We start from the raw sequence: 17,765 nt of genomic DNA, 5'->3' as shown, positions 1-17,765 counted from the left end.
GGATACGGACGTTAATGGGGTGATATGTGAGGACAAGGGGGATTCTGTCTTTATTTTTGTTGGGGGGAGTGGATGTGAGGGCAGAGATGTGGGAAATGCAAGAAATGCAGTTGAGGGCATTTTCGATCACTGGAGAGGAGAAGTTGCGGTCCTTGAAATAGGAGGACATCTGGGATGTGTGGGAGTGGAATGCCCCATCTTGAGAACAGATGCAGTGGAGGTGGAGGCATTTGAGGTGGAGGATCGCATCCTTGCAAGAAGGTGGATGAGAGGAGGTGTAGTCTAGGTAGCTGTGGGAGTCGGTGGGCTTGAAATAGATGTCGGTCCCTTGAATTAGAGGCGGTCACCAGAGGTGGAGTCAGAGAAGTCCAGGAAGGAGAGGGAGGTATCGGAGATGGTCCAGGTGAATTTGAGGTTGGGGTGAAAGGTGTTAGTAAAGTTGATGAACTGTTCAAGCTCCTTGTGGGAGCATGAGGCAGCGCCGATACATTAGTGTATAACTCTGTGCAATCTGAATACAACTTGGCCGGTAAGCTGTTACTTTCAGGAGTTTTATTCTTTTCTAAGGACAGGATGACCTTGGTCAGCTCATCCAGAGGTAATGTCTGGTCCAGCCTTTCCCATGTGCTGTTGTGTAAGAACTCCAACAAACAAACCAAAGGCATTTCTTATTTGTAAAAGACAATATTTACATACGTTTGAGGTGCTGGGACGGTTAAATAACCGGAAGGACAAATAGACTGGAAGGAAACTATCCATCAGGATACACGAACATCAGCTAACAGCAAAACGACACAACGAACTTTCCCTCATCTCAGTGCACTCGGACAACAAAGGCCATCAATTTACCTGGGACAATGTGACCATCCCAGCCCACGCCAACCATGGACACGCACGGGATTTCCTAGAGGCCTGGTTCTCCACCCATAATGCAATCAGTAAACATGTGGAATTAGACCCCATATACAAACCCATGCAAAAAAGAACCGGAAATGACACAAAACACCTCAACAGACTGGATGATATAAATACTAAGTGGACTAGAACAACATTGCTTCATCGGAAGCCGCACTGATGATGTTACCTAGTATGGTGATGAAACGTCTGAATTATAACCAGCCAGCTCAGTGGGCAAATCAACAACCTCACCCACAACCCAAGCTTTGCCAGATCCTTAGGCCCCCATTTAACTTTGGCTGAAAGACCTTTGAAGGTGTTTTTTTCCCCACTATGCCTTGGCAGCAGCGTCCCCAAACTTTAGTTCATCCATCAGTACAGGAATACCAGTCTGCAACACTCATTCGGGGTCAGCTCCTTGTTCTGGAAGATTAACAAGTTTCAGGCAGACCAAAGAGTGTCTTTTACTGATTTGATGGTCCTCCAGGTGTAGTCACTGTTTGTCTCAGTGTGCATCATGGGGAACAGCCCGTAAAGCACAGAGAGCTGCATCACAGACCTGATTGAGAAAAACTTCTACAAAAACTACAGCATCTTTCTCCAGGATTCCTTTGCAAAGGCACATTCCAGCAGGAGGTGTGTGACAGCCTTTACCCCCACTCCCAGCAGCCTCTTCGAGGGCAGCGTGCAGTGGCACAGAGTTTGGGTGTACATGTAGGATCTCATGGGTAATGCCCTTCTCACCACCAGCCAAGTGATGTCTTGGTGCTTGTTGGAAAGTTCTGGTGATGAGACATTTTGCCGAATGACTTTGACAGTTTGCTCAGGGAACAACCCGACAGGATCCACCTTCTCCTTTTCCTGCAGGCTCCCAAGGATTCTATGTGCTGACCGCTTCCTGATGGACTTGTGGTCAAAAGTATTTTTCATTGCAAATTTCTCCACGAAGGACAGGTGATAGGGAATGGCCCAACTACTTGGAGTATTCAAGGCCAGTCCCATCCTTCGCAACACCAGGGACAGGTGGTACCTCACTACATAGTGACACTTAGTGTTTGCGTACCGAAGGTCTATGCACAGCTTGATGCAGCCACACACAAAGTAGGCCTTCGGGATGACAGTGACGTTGGGTACGTTCTTCCCCCGTTATCCAGAGGCTTGTACATGGTGTCCCTATGTACACAGTCCATGTTAGACCTCCAGATGAAGTGGAAGACGGCTCGGGTGACTGCAATTGCACAGATTCCGGGAATGTGCCAGACCTACGCCACATATAACAACAGGGAGAGTACCTCACACCTGATCACCAGGTTTTCACCCACAATGGAAAGGGAGCAGTGCTCCCAAAAACCCAGTTTCTGCCTCACCTTGGCGATGCACTCCTCACAAGTTTTTGCACATGCCCTGGCCCCTCCGAACCATATTCCCAGCACCTTCAGGTAATCTGTCTTGACAGTGAAAGGGTTAAAGAACATGGCTTTGCTCTTCCCTCGATTTACCTTGGCTCCTGAGGCCAGTTCGAACTGGTTGCAGATGCTGATGAGTCTGTGCACTGACAGCGGGTTTGAGCAGAAAACGGTGACATCATCCATGTACAGGGAGGCTCTGACTGCAGTCCTCCGCTGCCTGGAATAGACACCCACCTCGGGCTCACATCCTTCCTGATGGAATCAGCAAAAGGGTCTGTACTACACACAAACAAGGCAGGAGAGAGTGGGCAGCCCTGCCTGACTCCGGATCTGATCGTGAAGTTTTCTGATTCCCACCCATTGATTGAGACTGTGCTAACGATGTTGGTGTAGAGCAGTCAGATCCAATTGCAGATTCCCTTCCCAAAGCCCATTATGGAGAGCATGTCCCACCTGTAGGTGCGATACCCTGTCAAAGGCCTTCTCCTGCTCCAGGCTGATGAAGCAGGCATCCACCCCATCCCACACGTAGGCAATCATATCCCTGAGGAGCGTGAGGCTCTCAGAGACTGTCCTGCCCAGTACAACACAAGTTTGGTTGGGATGGATCACTGATCCCAGAGCAGACCTGACCCTGTTCACGATGACCTTTGACAGGATGTTTTAATCTGCACTCAGCAGTGAAATTGGTCACCAATTTCTAATTTCCTCCCCCTCCCCCTTGCGCTGTAGATGAGGGTGAAGATACCTTTCCTCATGGATTCGCACAAGGTACCTGCCAGAAGCATACTGTGGTACACCTGCAGCAGGTCCTGACGAAGCAAGTCCCACAGAGCTGAATACAACTCGGCACATACAGTCCCTCTTCCGTACCTACACCGGCCCTAAACCCCACCTCTTCCTCCGTTACATTGATGACTGTATCGGCGCCGCCTCGTGCTCCCACGAGGAGCTCGAACAGTTCATCCACTTCACTAACACCTTCCACCCCAACCTTAAGTTTACCTGGACCATCTCTAACACCTCTGTCCCCTTCCTGGACTTCTCTGTCTCCATATTGGGCAACCACCTAGAAACCGATATTCATTTCAAGCCCACCGACTCCCACAGCTACCTAGAATACTCCTCCTCCCACCCACCTTCCTGCAAAAATGCTATCCCCTATTCCCAATTCCTTCGCCTCTGCCGCATCTGCTCCCAGGATGAGGCATTCCACTCTTGTACATCTCAGTTGTCCTCGTTTTTCAAGGACCGTAACTTCCCCCCCTCGGTGGTCGAGAACGCCCTCAACCGTGTCTCCCACATCTCCCGCACCTCATCCCTCACACCCCGTCCACGCAATAAGAACCAAAAAAGAATCCCCCTCGTCCTCACGTACCACCCCACCAACCTCCGGATCCAACGCATCATCCTCCGACACTTCCGCCATCTGCAATCCGACCCCACCACCAAAGACATCTTTCCCTCCCCACCTTTATCTGCTTTCCGGAGGGACAACTCTCTCCGTGACTCCCTTGTCCGCTCCACACTCCCCTCCAGCTCCACCACACCCGGCACTTTTCCCTGCAACCGCAGGAAGTGCTACACCTGCCCCCATACCTCCTCCCTCACCCCCATCCCAGGCCCCAAGAAGACTTTCCACATCAAGCAGATGTTCACCTGCACATCTGCCAATGTGGTATACTGCATCCGCTGTACCCGGTGTGGCTTCCTCTACATCGGGGAAACCAAGCGGAGGCTCGGGGACCGCTTTGCAGAACACCTACGCTCGGTTCGCAACAAACAACTGCACCTCCCAGTCGCGAACCATTTCAACTCCCCCTCCCATTCCTCAGACGACATGTCCATCCTGGGCCTCCTGCAGTGCCACAACGATGCCACCCGAAGGTTGCAGGAACAGCAACTCATATTCCGCTTGGGAACCCTGCAGCCCAATGGTATCAATGTGGATTTCACAAGTTTCAAAATCTCCCCTCCCCCCACCGCATCCCAAAACCAGTCCAGCTCGTCCCTGCCTCCCTAACCTGTTCTTCCTCCCACCTATCCCCTCCTCCCACCTCAAGCCGCACCTCCATCTCCTACCGACCAACCTCATCCCGCCCCCTTGACCTGTCCGTCCTCCCTGGACTGACCTATCCCCTTCCTAACTCCCTACCTACACTCACCTTTCCTGGCCCCATCCCCGCCTCTTCGACCTGTTTGTTTCCTCTCCACCTATCCTCTCCTCTATCCCTCTTCTATCCGCCTCCCACTCTCTCCCTATTTATTTCAAAACCCCCTTCCCCTCCCCCTTTTCTGATGAAGGGTCTAGGCCCGAAACATCAGCCTCTCTGCTCCTATGATGCTGCTTGGCCTGCTGTGTTCATCCAGCCCTGCACCTTGTTGTCTCGGATTCTCCAGCATCTGCAGTTCCTACTATCTCAGAGAAAAGGCTGTGTCCTGTTTCCCCACTTGTGTCATGACTAACTGGTTCAATTAGCTCAGGGAATAAATTTCCAGAGCTTTTCTGAGCATTAACAGGATTTGCGTGAGGATATTGCAGGGAACTACACCATCTAGTTGACAGTTAGGGCTTTCCGTGTTGAAATGAAATTGTTTTATTGTCTTATTGAAGCCACGTCCCTGAGGCAATGTTTCTGTGAAAGGTCAAGACCAATGATGTGACAGTTTGGGCACATTTGAGGATGTGCTCACTGGAAGACCCTGCTCACAGATTCATGGAACAAGAAACAAGGATGACAAAGGAAGAGATGGTCAGAAAATGTCAAAAGTGACTTGTCATAGAAAGGGTTGCAACGACCAGCTTAGTGCAGAATTGAGAATAGTGGGGCGAGTACATTCACCCTTGTCTTACTGCTGAACTGACAGGCAGGAATTCAGATGTAGCTGTGTGATAGGGCAATTCGAGGTCAGCTCATCACAACCATCACTCGAATTGGGACAGGCTCCATAGGTGGGCGAATGGCAAAATTCTGAATAATACAAGCTTGCAGTCCTGGTGCCCTTCAGTTTACTGAGCTATGGAGAACGAGGGAGGACGGAAGAGGGTGTCGTGGTATTTTTAAAAAAAAACACTGCTGAATTTCAGCAGGGGAGTTGCAGACAAAGTGAGCATTTACCATCTTGAGATCCAAGGCAGCTGATAACCATCCTGGAGCTTTCCAGGGGTTGGGAAATGCTCAACATACTTGATAACAAGAGGAAAGGGGTCAGAATCCTGCAGCTCTTTCTGCATTTATCACTTACCCATCCTCCAACAGCAGATATCCAACTTCCCAGTCTGGTACTCATGAAGCTTTGCATGCTTGCCTTTATCTCTTCAAGCAGATCCGGCATTTCCTTTGAAGCTTGCTTTCCCAATGACCCCGCCACCTTCAGCAGATTTTTCTCAATAGCAAGCTCATGGAACTGCTCCTTGCTGATTTGATCCACCGTATCGAAAAATAGCTGGCATGTCTTAACAGCAAGAGAGAGTGACTTAAGCAATAGCCCCAGTAATCCTATCCTCCATTGTCAGCTCCATTCATCCCTTGCATTGCCAGTTCCAATCTTAGCCAGCTCGGCTAACCAGAGTATGAGAAAAAAGGACTTAACCGAAAACATGCCCACTTCCCATCCTGAACTTGCTGCCCCCTCCGTGGAAAGACCTACCTGGAGGGTGACCCAGCTCATCCCCAACAGATATTGAGGGTTACCTGCCTAGCAACCAGGTGTGATTGAGCCGGTAGAGCTGGTAATGAACAGCTAATGGAGAACCCACAGTTGGCTCCTCCCAACCATGAGTCTAACCTTGTTGAATGTTTTTAAGGCAAAGTTAGATTTTTGAGCAGTAAAGGAATTAAGGGTTATGGTGAGTGGCGGTAGGTGGAGCTGACTGTGTGAAAAGATCAGCCAAGATCTTGTTGAGTGGTGGAGCAGGCTCTTCAAGCCAGACGGCCTACTCCTGCTCCTATTTCTTATGTTTTTATGAGAAGTGACTGAGATTCTGCCTCAGAAAACTCTGGAACTGGCGGAGATCAGGGCAGATAAGTCCCTGCCCTTGTGTGGTGGATTTTCCAAAATCCCTCTTGAGTCCAGGACACCAAGAGTGGTGGGATTTCTGGGCCTCCTCTCACTTACAAACTGTGTGTCTCTGTGTTAAACTGATACGATCATGTGAATTGTGTCTGGAAGGGGAACCAGCAAATTGGCCAAAACTGAACATATTCTAACAGTAAAGGGATCATTCTCATTTTCCTGTAACAATCCAAGCCAGTTTCCTGAATCTTTATCTCAGAATTGATTTCATGAATTATCAATAACATTTGTTTAAATTTGTTAAAATTTGCATCAGTGACTCATGAACAATAGAGTTATAGAGTCATACAGCACGGAAACTGACCCTTCGGCCCAAGTTGTCCATGTGGAACAGATTTCCTAAACTGAACTAATCCCATTTGCCAACATTTGCTCCATATCCTTCTAAACCCTTCGTATTCATATACCCATCCACCAAACTTTTAAATGTTGTAATTGTACCCACCTCCACCACTTCCTCTGGCAGCTCATTCCATACATGCACCACCCTCTGTGTGAAAAAGTTGCCTCCTAGGTCCCTTTTAAATCTTTCCACTTTCACCTTAAATCTAGACCCTCTAGTTTTGGACTCCCCTACCTTGGGAAAAAGGCTATCTATGGCTATTCACCCTATCCATGTCTCTCATGATTTTATAAACCTCTGTAAGGTCACCTCTCAGCCTCCTACACTCCAGTGAAAAAAGTCTCAGCGTATGCAGCCTCTACTTATGACTGAATCCCTCCAGTCTGGGCAACATCTTTGTAAATCTATTTTGCATCCTTTCCAATTTAATAACATCCTTCCTATAGCAGGGCGACCAGACTTGTATGCAGTATACCAAATTTGGCCTCACCAATGTCTTGTATAGTTGTAACATGACGTCCCAACTTCTGTTCACAAAGCTCGGACCAATGAAGGCAAGCGTGTCAAATACTTTTTTCACCACCTCGTCTACCTGTGATGCCACTTTCAAGGGACTACATAACTGAGCCCCTAGATCTGTCTGTTTGACAACTCCTCAGGGCCCTACCATTAATTGTGTAAGTCCTGCACTGGTTTGTCTGACCAAAATGCGACACCCAGCATTTATCTGCATTAATCCCCATCTGCCATTCCTCAGCCCACTGATCCAGTTGATCAAGATCCCATTGTACTCTTAGATAACCCTCTTCACTGACAACTACACCACCAATTTTGATGTCATCTGCAAACTTACTAATCATGTCTCTTCTATTCTCATCCAAATCATTTATATCAATGACAAACAACAGTGGACCCAGCACTGATCCTTGCGGTACACCACTGGTCATTGCCTCCAGCCTGAACGACAACCCTCTGCTACTACCCTCTGTCTCCTACTGTGAGGCCAATTTTGTATCCAATTGGCTAGCTCTCCCCGGATCCCATGTGATCTAACCTTGCTAACCAATCTACCATGTGGAAACTTGTTGAAGGGCTTGGTAAAGTCCAGATAGATAACTCTGCCTTCATCTATCTTATTGGTCGCCCCTTCAAAAGACTGGGTCAAGTTTGTGAGGAATGGCCTCCCATGCACAAAACCATGCTGACTATCCTTAATCAGTTCTGCCTTTCCAAATGCATGTAGAACTGCTATTAGAACCACAAGTGTTAAAAAAAATGACGAAGGGCAATTTGGAAACACTCCCAGAATTGCGGAATTGTTAAGGTGGTGAAGGAGGCCATTTGGCCCATTGTGCCTGCACTGACTCTTCACTAAGTAATCATTACACAGTGCTGGTCTGTTGCTTTGTCCCTCATACCCTTACGCACTATATTAACTTTGGAGATTGTAGTTAATGTCAGTGTTAGAAATGCTGAATGGTGGGCACCATGGGGGTTGGAGTGCCATATTTACCCCTCCAACTTCATTTGAATGTAGTCCCCTCCATCTCTTCCTACTTTCCCTTAACCTTTGTTGTTGCACTGCACCTGTTGGTCAGTGCTAATAAATCTTTTCTTTAATTAGAACGGCTGATTAATGGTGGAAAGAAACACTCAGGTGCGTAAAAGCATCTAAATTTTTTAATGGATGATTAGGTGCTGTTTTGCAAAACAAAAATATGGGTTCCACCCCTGGTGGACAGTGCTTATAATTTGAGTAATTGGCATTTAGTTTAATTAAGATTTAAAACAAGAGTTGCATTGGAAATGGGTCTAGAAGGGAAAAGTGGAAATTGTTGTGTGTGCTAAACTATAGAAATGAAACCCTTGTAAATCTCCAAAAGGGTTTTACTGCCTAACTTTTGGAATACTATGTTCAATTCTGGTCTCCCAGCTACAGGATAGATGTTGTGAAACTTGAAAGAGTTCAGAAAAGATTCACAAGGATGTTGCCAAGCTTGGAGGGTTTGACCTTTGAGAGAGGCTGAATAGACTGGGGCTATTTTCCCTGGAGTGTTGGAGGCTGAGGGGTGACCTTATAGAGGTTTTTTAAATCATGAGGGGCGTAGATAGGGTGAATAGCCAAGGTCTTTTCTCTGAGGTGGGGGAGTCCAAAACTCCCGGGCATAGGTTTAAGATAGGAGGGGAGAGATCTAAAAGGGACCTAAGAGGCAACTTCTTCACACAGAGGGTGGTGCGTGTATGGAATGAGCTGCCAGAGGAGGTGGTGGAGGCTGGTACAATTACAGCATTTAAAAGGCATCAGGATGGGTAGATAAATAGGAAGAGTTTAGAGGGATATGGGCCAATGGTAGCAAATGGGACTAGATTAATTTAAGATATCTGATCAGCATGGATGAGTTGGACTGAAGGGTCTGTTTCCATGCTGTACAGCTCTATGACTATATATGGATGTCAATGTGATAAACAATGTAGTGGTTAGATTACTGGATTGGTAATTAGTATCAGAGTTCAGATTGCACCATAGCATTAAAAAGAAATCAATCCATTCACAAGTGTACTTTAGTGGAAGAAGAAACATAATGACCTTAATTAGCTGGTCACCCCCCTTTCCATCTTGGATGCAGTTATGATGGTTCATAAAGTCCAGCAACACCCATAGCCCAAGAATGAAACAATAAGCTTTAGAAAAACAGAAGTCAGACCTGTTTGGTAGCATGAAAGCAATGTTTTATAATTATGTTAAGGACCATTTTGCAATGTTGTTAAACCACTAATGGTTTCATAACATCCATACATTCAAAAACTCTTTATAGCCAATGAATATTCTTGGCGTGACGACTATTGGAATGTAGGAAACACAACAGTCAATTTGCACAGTGAAAGGTCATGGAAACTAACATTTTCATTTCTACTTACTGATAACATCAAGAGATTTGTGGCGTGGCATGAGGATATGGCTTTTGGGGTAGGTGATCAGCCATAATCCAGATTGATGGATCAGGCTGGAGGGTTTGAATCGTCTCCACTTTCTCCTGCCATTAAGAAAGGCGGTACTAGTTATATTTATTGAGTAGTATGGACCAGGAAGAACTCTTGCTGTTCTTCATACAGAGCCCACTGTGAATAGAGACCGCCTTCTTACTTTAATGGCTCACTTCTGGGGCAGCCCCTTTGACTGTGTGGTACTGCACTGAAGTGTTAGCTTGATCATGACCAAAGTCCATGAGTGGGACTTGAACTCTCTGCCTTTTAGCTCTGAGGTAAGAATACCACCACTCTGCCAAAACTGACACTTACTAACAAGAGAACTGACCTGTACCTGAGGTCTAACTCAACAGTGCTAGCTTATACCCCGGTCACCCCATGCAGCATAGTCGGAGAGCTCCCCTTGCAGAGGAGCTGTGAACTTGGCTGATGAACTGCTCCTCCACAATTCTGTTACCTTTTCAGCTGCTTGCTGGGCTGCCAGTCTCTGGAAGTCTCTTGTGAAGGAATCCAAATGCTCCCTGTTGATCAGATCTCCCAGCTCACGTAGATGATGGCCTAAGCTGCTGATTGCTTCAGCATCTGGAAAATAAAAGAGTCGCTACATGTTAGAAACTGATTTCTACAATAATTTGGAGAAATAAGCTGAATGTTAACCGTGGAAGCTTGGCCAAAAGCAACGCGACTTCAAGAGGTTTCCAACAACTTTCTGCTTGATGACCAATCTTACTTTACCTCCTGGCTAGACCTGGTATCCTACTCTGTGACTCTGCCCAGTATTTTATCTGTTAGTTATTTCCAGTCCCTGAAATATTTAAATTAGCTTTAACACCAATGATTGGATTTTGCTACTATTCCTTTTTCTTATCCCTCGATTATGTTTAATATCTTTCTTGTCTCTGATTATACCAATGAAGATACACAGTTCTTTCTGCTGCTATAATTACCTTTACAGCCTCGGTCCTAGCCAGGCTCAGCTACAGTCTATCCTAATCACAATGTCCCTATCTGTGCCAGTATGGATATCAAAGGCTCTTGCCCACAAGAATTCCTCAGCACAATATTCACTAGCCTACTCTTTCCATTACAAGTCCCTGGAGACCAATAAAGTAAAAGACCCAAACTTCTTTAATGACACCTTTGGAAGATACCAAAAGGACAGATGTCATTGTTACATTAAAAGATTTATTTTTAAAAAATCAAACAAAAATGAAATATCAACTGGTAAACAAGTTGCCTACAGTGGATACTATAGATGAAACTTTAAATCTGCAATAAGTCTCAAGATTAGGTTCCCCCGGCATGCATGGCTCCAAATATAATACCCACCCTTCTGGCTGTGTCTCCCTTTGATAGAGTTTATTGTGCAGAATTTTCATAGAATCATGTCATTCGCCCCATCAAGTCCACACCAGCCCTCCAAACAGTCACCATAATCTGCCCACACAATGACACTCTGATACACAGTGTAGTCAACCCTGCTAAAGACCACCCAGCTCCTTAGCATTGCTAGACCTAGCAGCCTCTATCCTGTCCTGATCACAGGCAGAAGAATGTGATTTTGCAGCCTTGCTTATTCTGGAATCCATTCCACAAAAGGCAGTGGATGAAAAATCTTTAATTTTTTTTAAGAGAGGGATAGACAGACGCTTGATTCCCAGGGGATTCAAAGATTATCAGAGATGTACAGGAACATAGAGTTGAGATTAAAATCAGCTCAGCCACGATCTTATTGAATGGTGGAGCAGTCTTGAAGGGCAAAGTGGCCTACTCTGGGTTCCTCACTTACATGGTCCCTTGTGACCCATCAGAAGGCACTTTCTGATAAATCTGATTTCAGATCCAGGAAATCCAACTAACTGCAGAAGCCTGGAGATATTGGGTTTCTATGTCAGTTAGAAACCATCTCATAAAACACAGTCTTTAAAACCATAGATTATTTATATAGCTTGCAAAAGAGGGATTTCATTACACTCCCAGGGTCAGTTTGCACATTGTTCAGGAAATAATCCCAGGATTAATAACCATAGCAATGTGATTATATAAGATAAGGAGAGCTAGGAACAGGAGAAGGTTTGCTCCACCATTTAATACAATCTTGGGGAACCTTCCTGTCCACTCCCTACAGCCTATTGATTCCCTAACAGACCAACAATTTGTTACCCAAGTCTAATCAATATCATCAACAGAACCTCCAGAACCTTCTGAGGTAGAGAATTTCAAAGGTACACTAACCCCTTGAGTGAAGACATTTCTCCTCACCTCAGTCTTAAACGACTGGCCCTTTATACAGAAACTATGCACATGTTATATGCTCCCCATGAAGAATAAATAACATTTCAGTGGCTTTCCTGTGAAGTTCCTTCAAAATCCAGAACATTACAATGAGATCGCCCCTCATCTTTCCAAATGCCAGAAAATATAGATCCATTTTGTACCCCCTTTCATCACAGGAGCTAATCTAAATGTCAAAATTTCAGTCTAACGTCTCCAAAGCATTTAAATCCTTTCTTCAACATGGAGAACACAATTGCAGTGTAATCAAGGTGTGGTCTCACAAAGCCCCATTGTTCATGGACTTTAATCCTTTTCAAGTAAAGGCCAAAATATAATTTGATTTCCTAACCGCGTGCTGCTTTATATAAAAACAGGAAGTGCAGGAAAAATTCAACAGGTCTGGTAGCATCTGTGCGGAGAGAGAAAAACAAATTAATGTTTTGAGTACAATACGGTTCTTTGGAACCCCCTCTGAGGAGCAACATTTATGGCTCCGTGAATTATATTCTATCTGCTACCATGTTGCCTTCTCAGTTAACCTGCTTATATACTTTGCAACCTCTTTGTCTCCTTCTCACACCTTGCTTTACATTATCAGCCTATTTTAGATACATTACTCACTGTCTCTTTGTCCAAGTCATGAATATAGATTGTAAACAGCCTTCACACTGAACCTTGCAGCACCTCACTAGCCATGGCCTTGAAAAGTCCCATTTATCTCTCTAATTTCTGCCCATTAACCAATCCTGTGTCTGTGCTAAGGAATCATCCCCAACTCTATGGGCCCTTATCTTGTGTTTTAACCTTTTCAGTTGCATCTTATCAAATGATTTTTAAATCTAACCATACTGCATCTACTTGGTCCCCTTTATCTACACTCCTGTTTACATCCTTCAAGAACTGTAGCAAGTTTGTCAAACTGCATTTCTTTTTCACATAACCATGGTGGTTTTTCCAATCAAAACTGAGCTCTTCTAAATAACTATGTTATTGATAGATTCTGACATTCTCTCAATGACTGAGCTCAGGCTAATTTGCTTACAGTTCCTGTTTATTTCTTTACCTCCAATCCTGAACAGTGATGTTACATTTGCTAATTTATAATAAGGTACTATTCTGGAATCCAGGAAATTTTGGAAAATCAGTCACTTTTCAAACCTTGGGTGTAGGCCTTAACCTCTTGAGAATTTGTTGGATTTTAGTCTCTTGAGTTTCTCCAGTGAATTGTCTCTGCTGATATGGATTACTTTGATTTTCTCAGTCTTATTAACCCCCATGTTACTCTTATTTTCTGGTATGTAATTTATGTCTTCTGCTGTGAAAGCAGACAGTAAATAATTTTTCAACACTTCTTCCACTTCCTCATTCCCATGATTCCTCTTATTTGTGCTTCTATGAGATCACCATTTACTTTAGCTAAAATAAAACAAAGAACTTTGGATGCTGGACATTTGAAACGAAAACAGAAAGCAGAGTTAATGTTTTGAGTCAGGTGACAGATCTGCTTTCTTCCCACGGATGCAGTCAGACCTGCGGAGTTTCATCAGCAATTTCTGTTTTTGTTTCATTTACTTCAGCTATTCTTTTCCTCTTTATATGTTTGTAAGACATCTCACAAATGGGTTTAATATTCCTGGCTAGTTAATTCTCATTTTGCCTTCCTTTTTAATCAAAGTTTTGTTAGTTTCTGAAATCCTCCCAATTCATCATACTTTCTGCTTTGCAGCATTATCAACCACTTTTCTTGTCTAAATACTTATGAGTAAGGTAATGATGGATTTTTTCTTTGAGGTTTAGTTTTTTAATATAACATATTTTTGTTGATCATTTTGAATTGTTTCATTAAGTGTCTATTGTTTCTTTTTGGCATAGCTTTTAGCTAATCGCCCTTAGCCAACTCTCCCCTCATACAGGGATAGTAAGAACTGCCAATGCTGGAGTCTTCAGAAAACGGGTGCTGACCCGAAATGTCAGCTTTCCTGCTCCTCTGATGCTGCATGGCCTCCAGCTCCACATGGTGTTATCTCTTTCCTCATACCTTGTTTTGTTTACGTTTAAGATGCATATTGGAAGACATCATCTCCAAACTTAATGTGGAATTCAGTCGTATTAAGATCACTGTTTCCCAGTAATGTTTTACTATGACACTACTTATTAACCTTGATTCAATGAGTATATTTAAGACAGATATTGATAGATATTTAGATGTTAAAAACAACAAACGATGTGGGGAGTATTGCAGGAACATGTCACTGATTATAAAAGAGTAGCCATGATTGGTTTGAATGGTGGAGCTATCTCAGGTAGTTAAATACACTACTCCTGTGCCCGTTTCCGATGTTTCTGATGCACAATGCTAGACCTACGCACAACATATTGCTCCGGAAATAATTAACCATTCCCTGTAAAGGCCTGGCAAACATCTGATTGTTCCGCATAAAGCCAAAGAAACATAAGCAGAGGGATGATTGGCATTGACCCATGCACTAAACACAGCAAAGTCCACCTTCCCTTTCACTAACATCTGATATCATTGGCCAACTTTAGGAACACCAGCTCACAGACTAGGAAATGGACAGCTCAACTTATTCTCACTGAATCAACCCTCATAATGTCCCACACTAGTCGCTTCCATTCCCTGGCTATGTCCTGTCCCACCAGGAGACTGATGCACTAGAAGTGGAGGCACTGTGTTATCCAATTGTAAGGGAGCTGCTGTGCGAGTCCTCAATATTGACTCAGGGCCCAATGAAGTCTCACGGCGTCAGGCCAAATGTGGGGCTAGGAAACCTCCTGCTGATTGCCATCTTACCACATACCCCCATGCCAGCTAACAAACCAGTTCTCCTCCATGTTGAACAACACTTGGAGGAAGCACTGAGGGTGGCAAGAATGCAGAATACTTTCCGAATGGGGGACTTCAATGTTCAGCACAAATGTGGCACAGAGCAGTACTATTGACTGAGATGCCAAGTTCTAAGACCTGTTAGACTGGGTCTGCAGCAGTTGGTGAGGAACCAACAAGGGAGAAAAACATACTTGACTTCATCCTTAGCAATCTGCCTGTCACAACTACGTTTATCCATGACAGTATTCATAGGAGTAACCACTATACATACAGTCTCGGTTGAGTTGAAGTCTTGTCTTAACATTAAAGGTACCCGCTACTGTGTTGCATGCCACTACCATTGTGCTAAATGGGATACAATCAGAGCAAATTAGCGCCTCAACACTGGGAGCCCATGAGTCACTGCAGATCAGCACCAGCAGTTGAATGGCCTTCAACAAGAGTGACCTGTTATATCTCCCATACTGCCATTAACATCAAGTCAGGTGACCAACCTGGTTCAATGAGAAGTGCAGGAGAGCATGCCAGGTATACCCAGTCAATCTACAAGAATAAATACTTAACAGTAAGTGATAGGTACAGCTAAGTAACCCCACAACCAATGGATGAAATCTAAGCTGTGACCTCCTCCTACACCCCATTGAGAATAGCTGAAAACAGTGAGGCAAGGAATACAGCATCTTTTTGGTTGGATGAAATAGGATGAAGGTTTAGGATTAGGGCTGGTGGTATGGTTAAGGCGGAGGAGGCACCAAAAACATCCCAATCCTCAATGACAGGGCAGTCTAGAAAGTCACCATAACCATCTTTAGCTTCAAGTACCAAGTAGATAATCCATTTGAGAATGGTTTGAGGAAGGGTCACTCAACCTGGAACATTAACTCTGATTTCTCTCCACAGATGCTGCCAGACCTACTGAGCTTATTCAGGAACTTCTGTTTTGTTTCTGAGTTACAGCATCCGCAGTTCTTTTAGTTTTTATGTAATCTATGACCCAATCAGACAAGCTGTAAATGTATGTGTGTGGGGAGATTGACTTTGATCTCACTTGCTTCCCCACTTGTAAAGCTTCCCAATCATCTGGGGCATGCGCAGAAATGGGCAGCTTTTAAAAATGGTCCAGAAGCTTCTAAGCTTCCAGGAAGAGAAGGGAGTGAGTGGTGAGGAATGCAGCTGTGGTGATTCCCTGCACCCTCCACGGTGCCCCTACAGTCTCATGTATATGGCTGTCTGAACTTGGTCTTGATCACAACACAATCCAAATTGCACTTTACCTTCTACAGGTTCCTCACTGGGTGCAAGACACCGAAAGCCTGTTGCAAAATCATTTGAACTTTCTTCATCCAGCAGAATATTCACCAGATACTCAGTCTGTTGCTGAAACAGTTCTGATGCTTCCATTAGAGCCAAGGAACTGTTGAGTGAAGTTGTTTTCAATGTTGTTTCCTCTTTACAATTTAAATACTGCCCTTTGTGCCTATGTTGCTCTTTGCTTATAAGGCTCTGCATCTTTCACTTTCATTGTGAATAGGCAAGTACGCAACTTCTGTTGGTCAAACAAGTTGATTGAAAGATTGCTGTTATAGATTTGTATGTTTCACCTTCGTTTTCCCTGAAGTCTACAATCGGTTCCCATCAGGCAGATTATTTATATTCTACTTCCTGTTATCAACGGCCTTTTAAAAAACGAATGATGACACTCCTAGTGGCGAATTCAAACAATCCTATATCAAGGTTTCACGTTTTAAGGTTTTTACTATAACAAAGAAAATACAATCAACATCGGCTAAACATTACTTAGTAGGAAATTAATGTGCTGAGCTATAGAAAATAGTACTTTTTTGAAAACAGGAAGGAAGCTCTCCCCGGTGACCTTGCCAGTCCTTATCACTCAGTCAACATTACTTACAAGCTATCTGATAATTGTCATCTTGCTTTTTGGAGAAATTTGCTTACACAAATTAAATGCTGCATTTTACGCATTGTATTAGTGACCACACATTCAAAAGTGCTCTGAATCCTTTTGACTGCATAAAAAGCATCAGATAGATCAAAATAAAAACCAAAAGAACTGCGGATGCTGTAAATCAGAAATTACTAGAAAGGCTCAGCAGGTTTAGCAGCATCTGTGAAGAGAAATCAAAGTTAACTGACATGTTCTGAGGATGGGTCACCAGATCCAAAACGTTAACTCTGATTTCTCTTCACAGATGCTGCCAGACCTGCTGAGCTTTTCCAGCAACTTCTGTTTTTGTTATATTAGTCAAAGACTTTCCTTTCCTCATTAAGTGCACTACAAGGGCTTAACCAAGATAATCTCACGTTAATATAACCCAGTGCTAAGTCAGTGGAGTTATTCTCTGTATATAGAAGTCATAGAATGCCTACAGTGCGGAAACAGGCCCTTTGGCCCAACAAGTCCACAACGACCCTCAGAGCATCCCACCCAGACCCATCCCCCTATAACCCACCTAATCTACACATCCCTGAGCACTATGGGCAATTTAGCATGGCCAATCCACCTAACCTGCACATCTTTGGACTGTGGGAGGAAACCGGAGCACCCGGAGGAAACCCACGCAGACACGGGGAGAATATACAAACTCCACACAGACAATTAGTTGCCCTGCGGTGGAATCAAACCCGGGTTCCTGGTGATGTGAGGCAGCAGTGCTAACCACTGAGTGACCGTGCTACCCTACCTCTAGCATACAGTCCACATTGAGAAGTGAGTGTCCCGCATAATAAAATATATTGCCAGACATTGTTTTGGGAATGTAATGCTTATTAATGCATGTTAATGCAAAAATAATGTCAAAGGTACACACGTCACACATTCATGCAGACATGCATTCATCTGTAAAAGCAAAACAAATCAGTTCCATTTGAAGTTTCACCGTTAAACCTGTCAGTACAGTACCACACC

General features: G+C 44.4%; 1 protein-coding gene across 1 annotated transcript; it reads right to left on the bottom strand.

The window, feature by feature from the left end:
• Positions 1-1,967: 1,967 nt before the first annotated feature.
• LOC125486046 lies at positions 1,968-16,461 on the bottom strand. Its single transcript, XM_048611852.1, has 4 exons — positions 16,114-16,461; positions 10,172-10,296; positions 5,553-5,762; positions 1,968-2,159 (listed from the first exon to the last, which is right to left on the bottom strand). Exons 1-4 carry the CDS (start codon positions 16,346-16,348, stop codon positions 1,968-1,970), a joined length of 762 nt encoding a protein of 253 aa, XP_048467809.1. The 5' UTR covers positions 16,349-16,461.
• Positions 16,462-17,765: the final 1,304 nt, after the last annotated feature.

This window comes from Rhincodon typus, chromosome 25 (assembly GCF_021869965.1).
Source record: "Rhincodon typus isolate 14 chromosome 25, sRhiTyp1.1, whole genome shotgun sequence".
Taxonomy (NCBI): Eukaryota; Metazoa; Chordata; class Chondrichthyes; order Orectolobiformes; family Rhincodontidae; genus Rhincodon; species Rhincodon typus.
This window is presented reverse-complemented; position numbering and strand designations above follow the sequence as displayed.

Coding starts and splice junctions, on each gene's coding strand:
- LOC125486046 (XM_048611852.1), bottom strand. CDS start 16,348: ATGCAGAGCCTTATAAGCAAAGAGCAACATAGGCACAAAGGGCAGTAT. Junction 10,297..16,113: donor CAGTGAGGAACCTGTAGAAG/GTAAAGTGCAAT, acceptor TTTATTTTCCAG/ATGCTGAAGCAATCAGCAGC. Junction 2,160..5,552: donor TATCTGCTGTTGGAGGATGG/GTAAGTGATAAA, acceptor TATGTGGCGTAG/GTCTGGCACATTCCCGGAAT.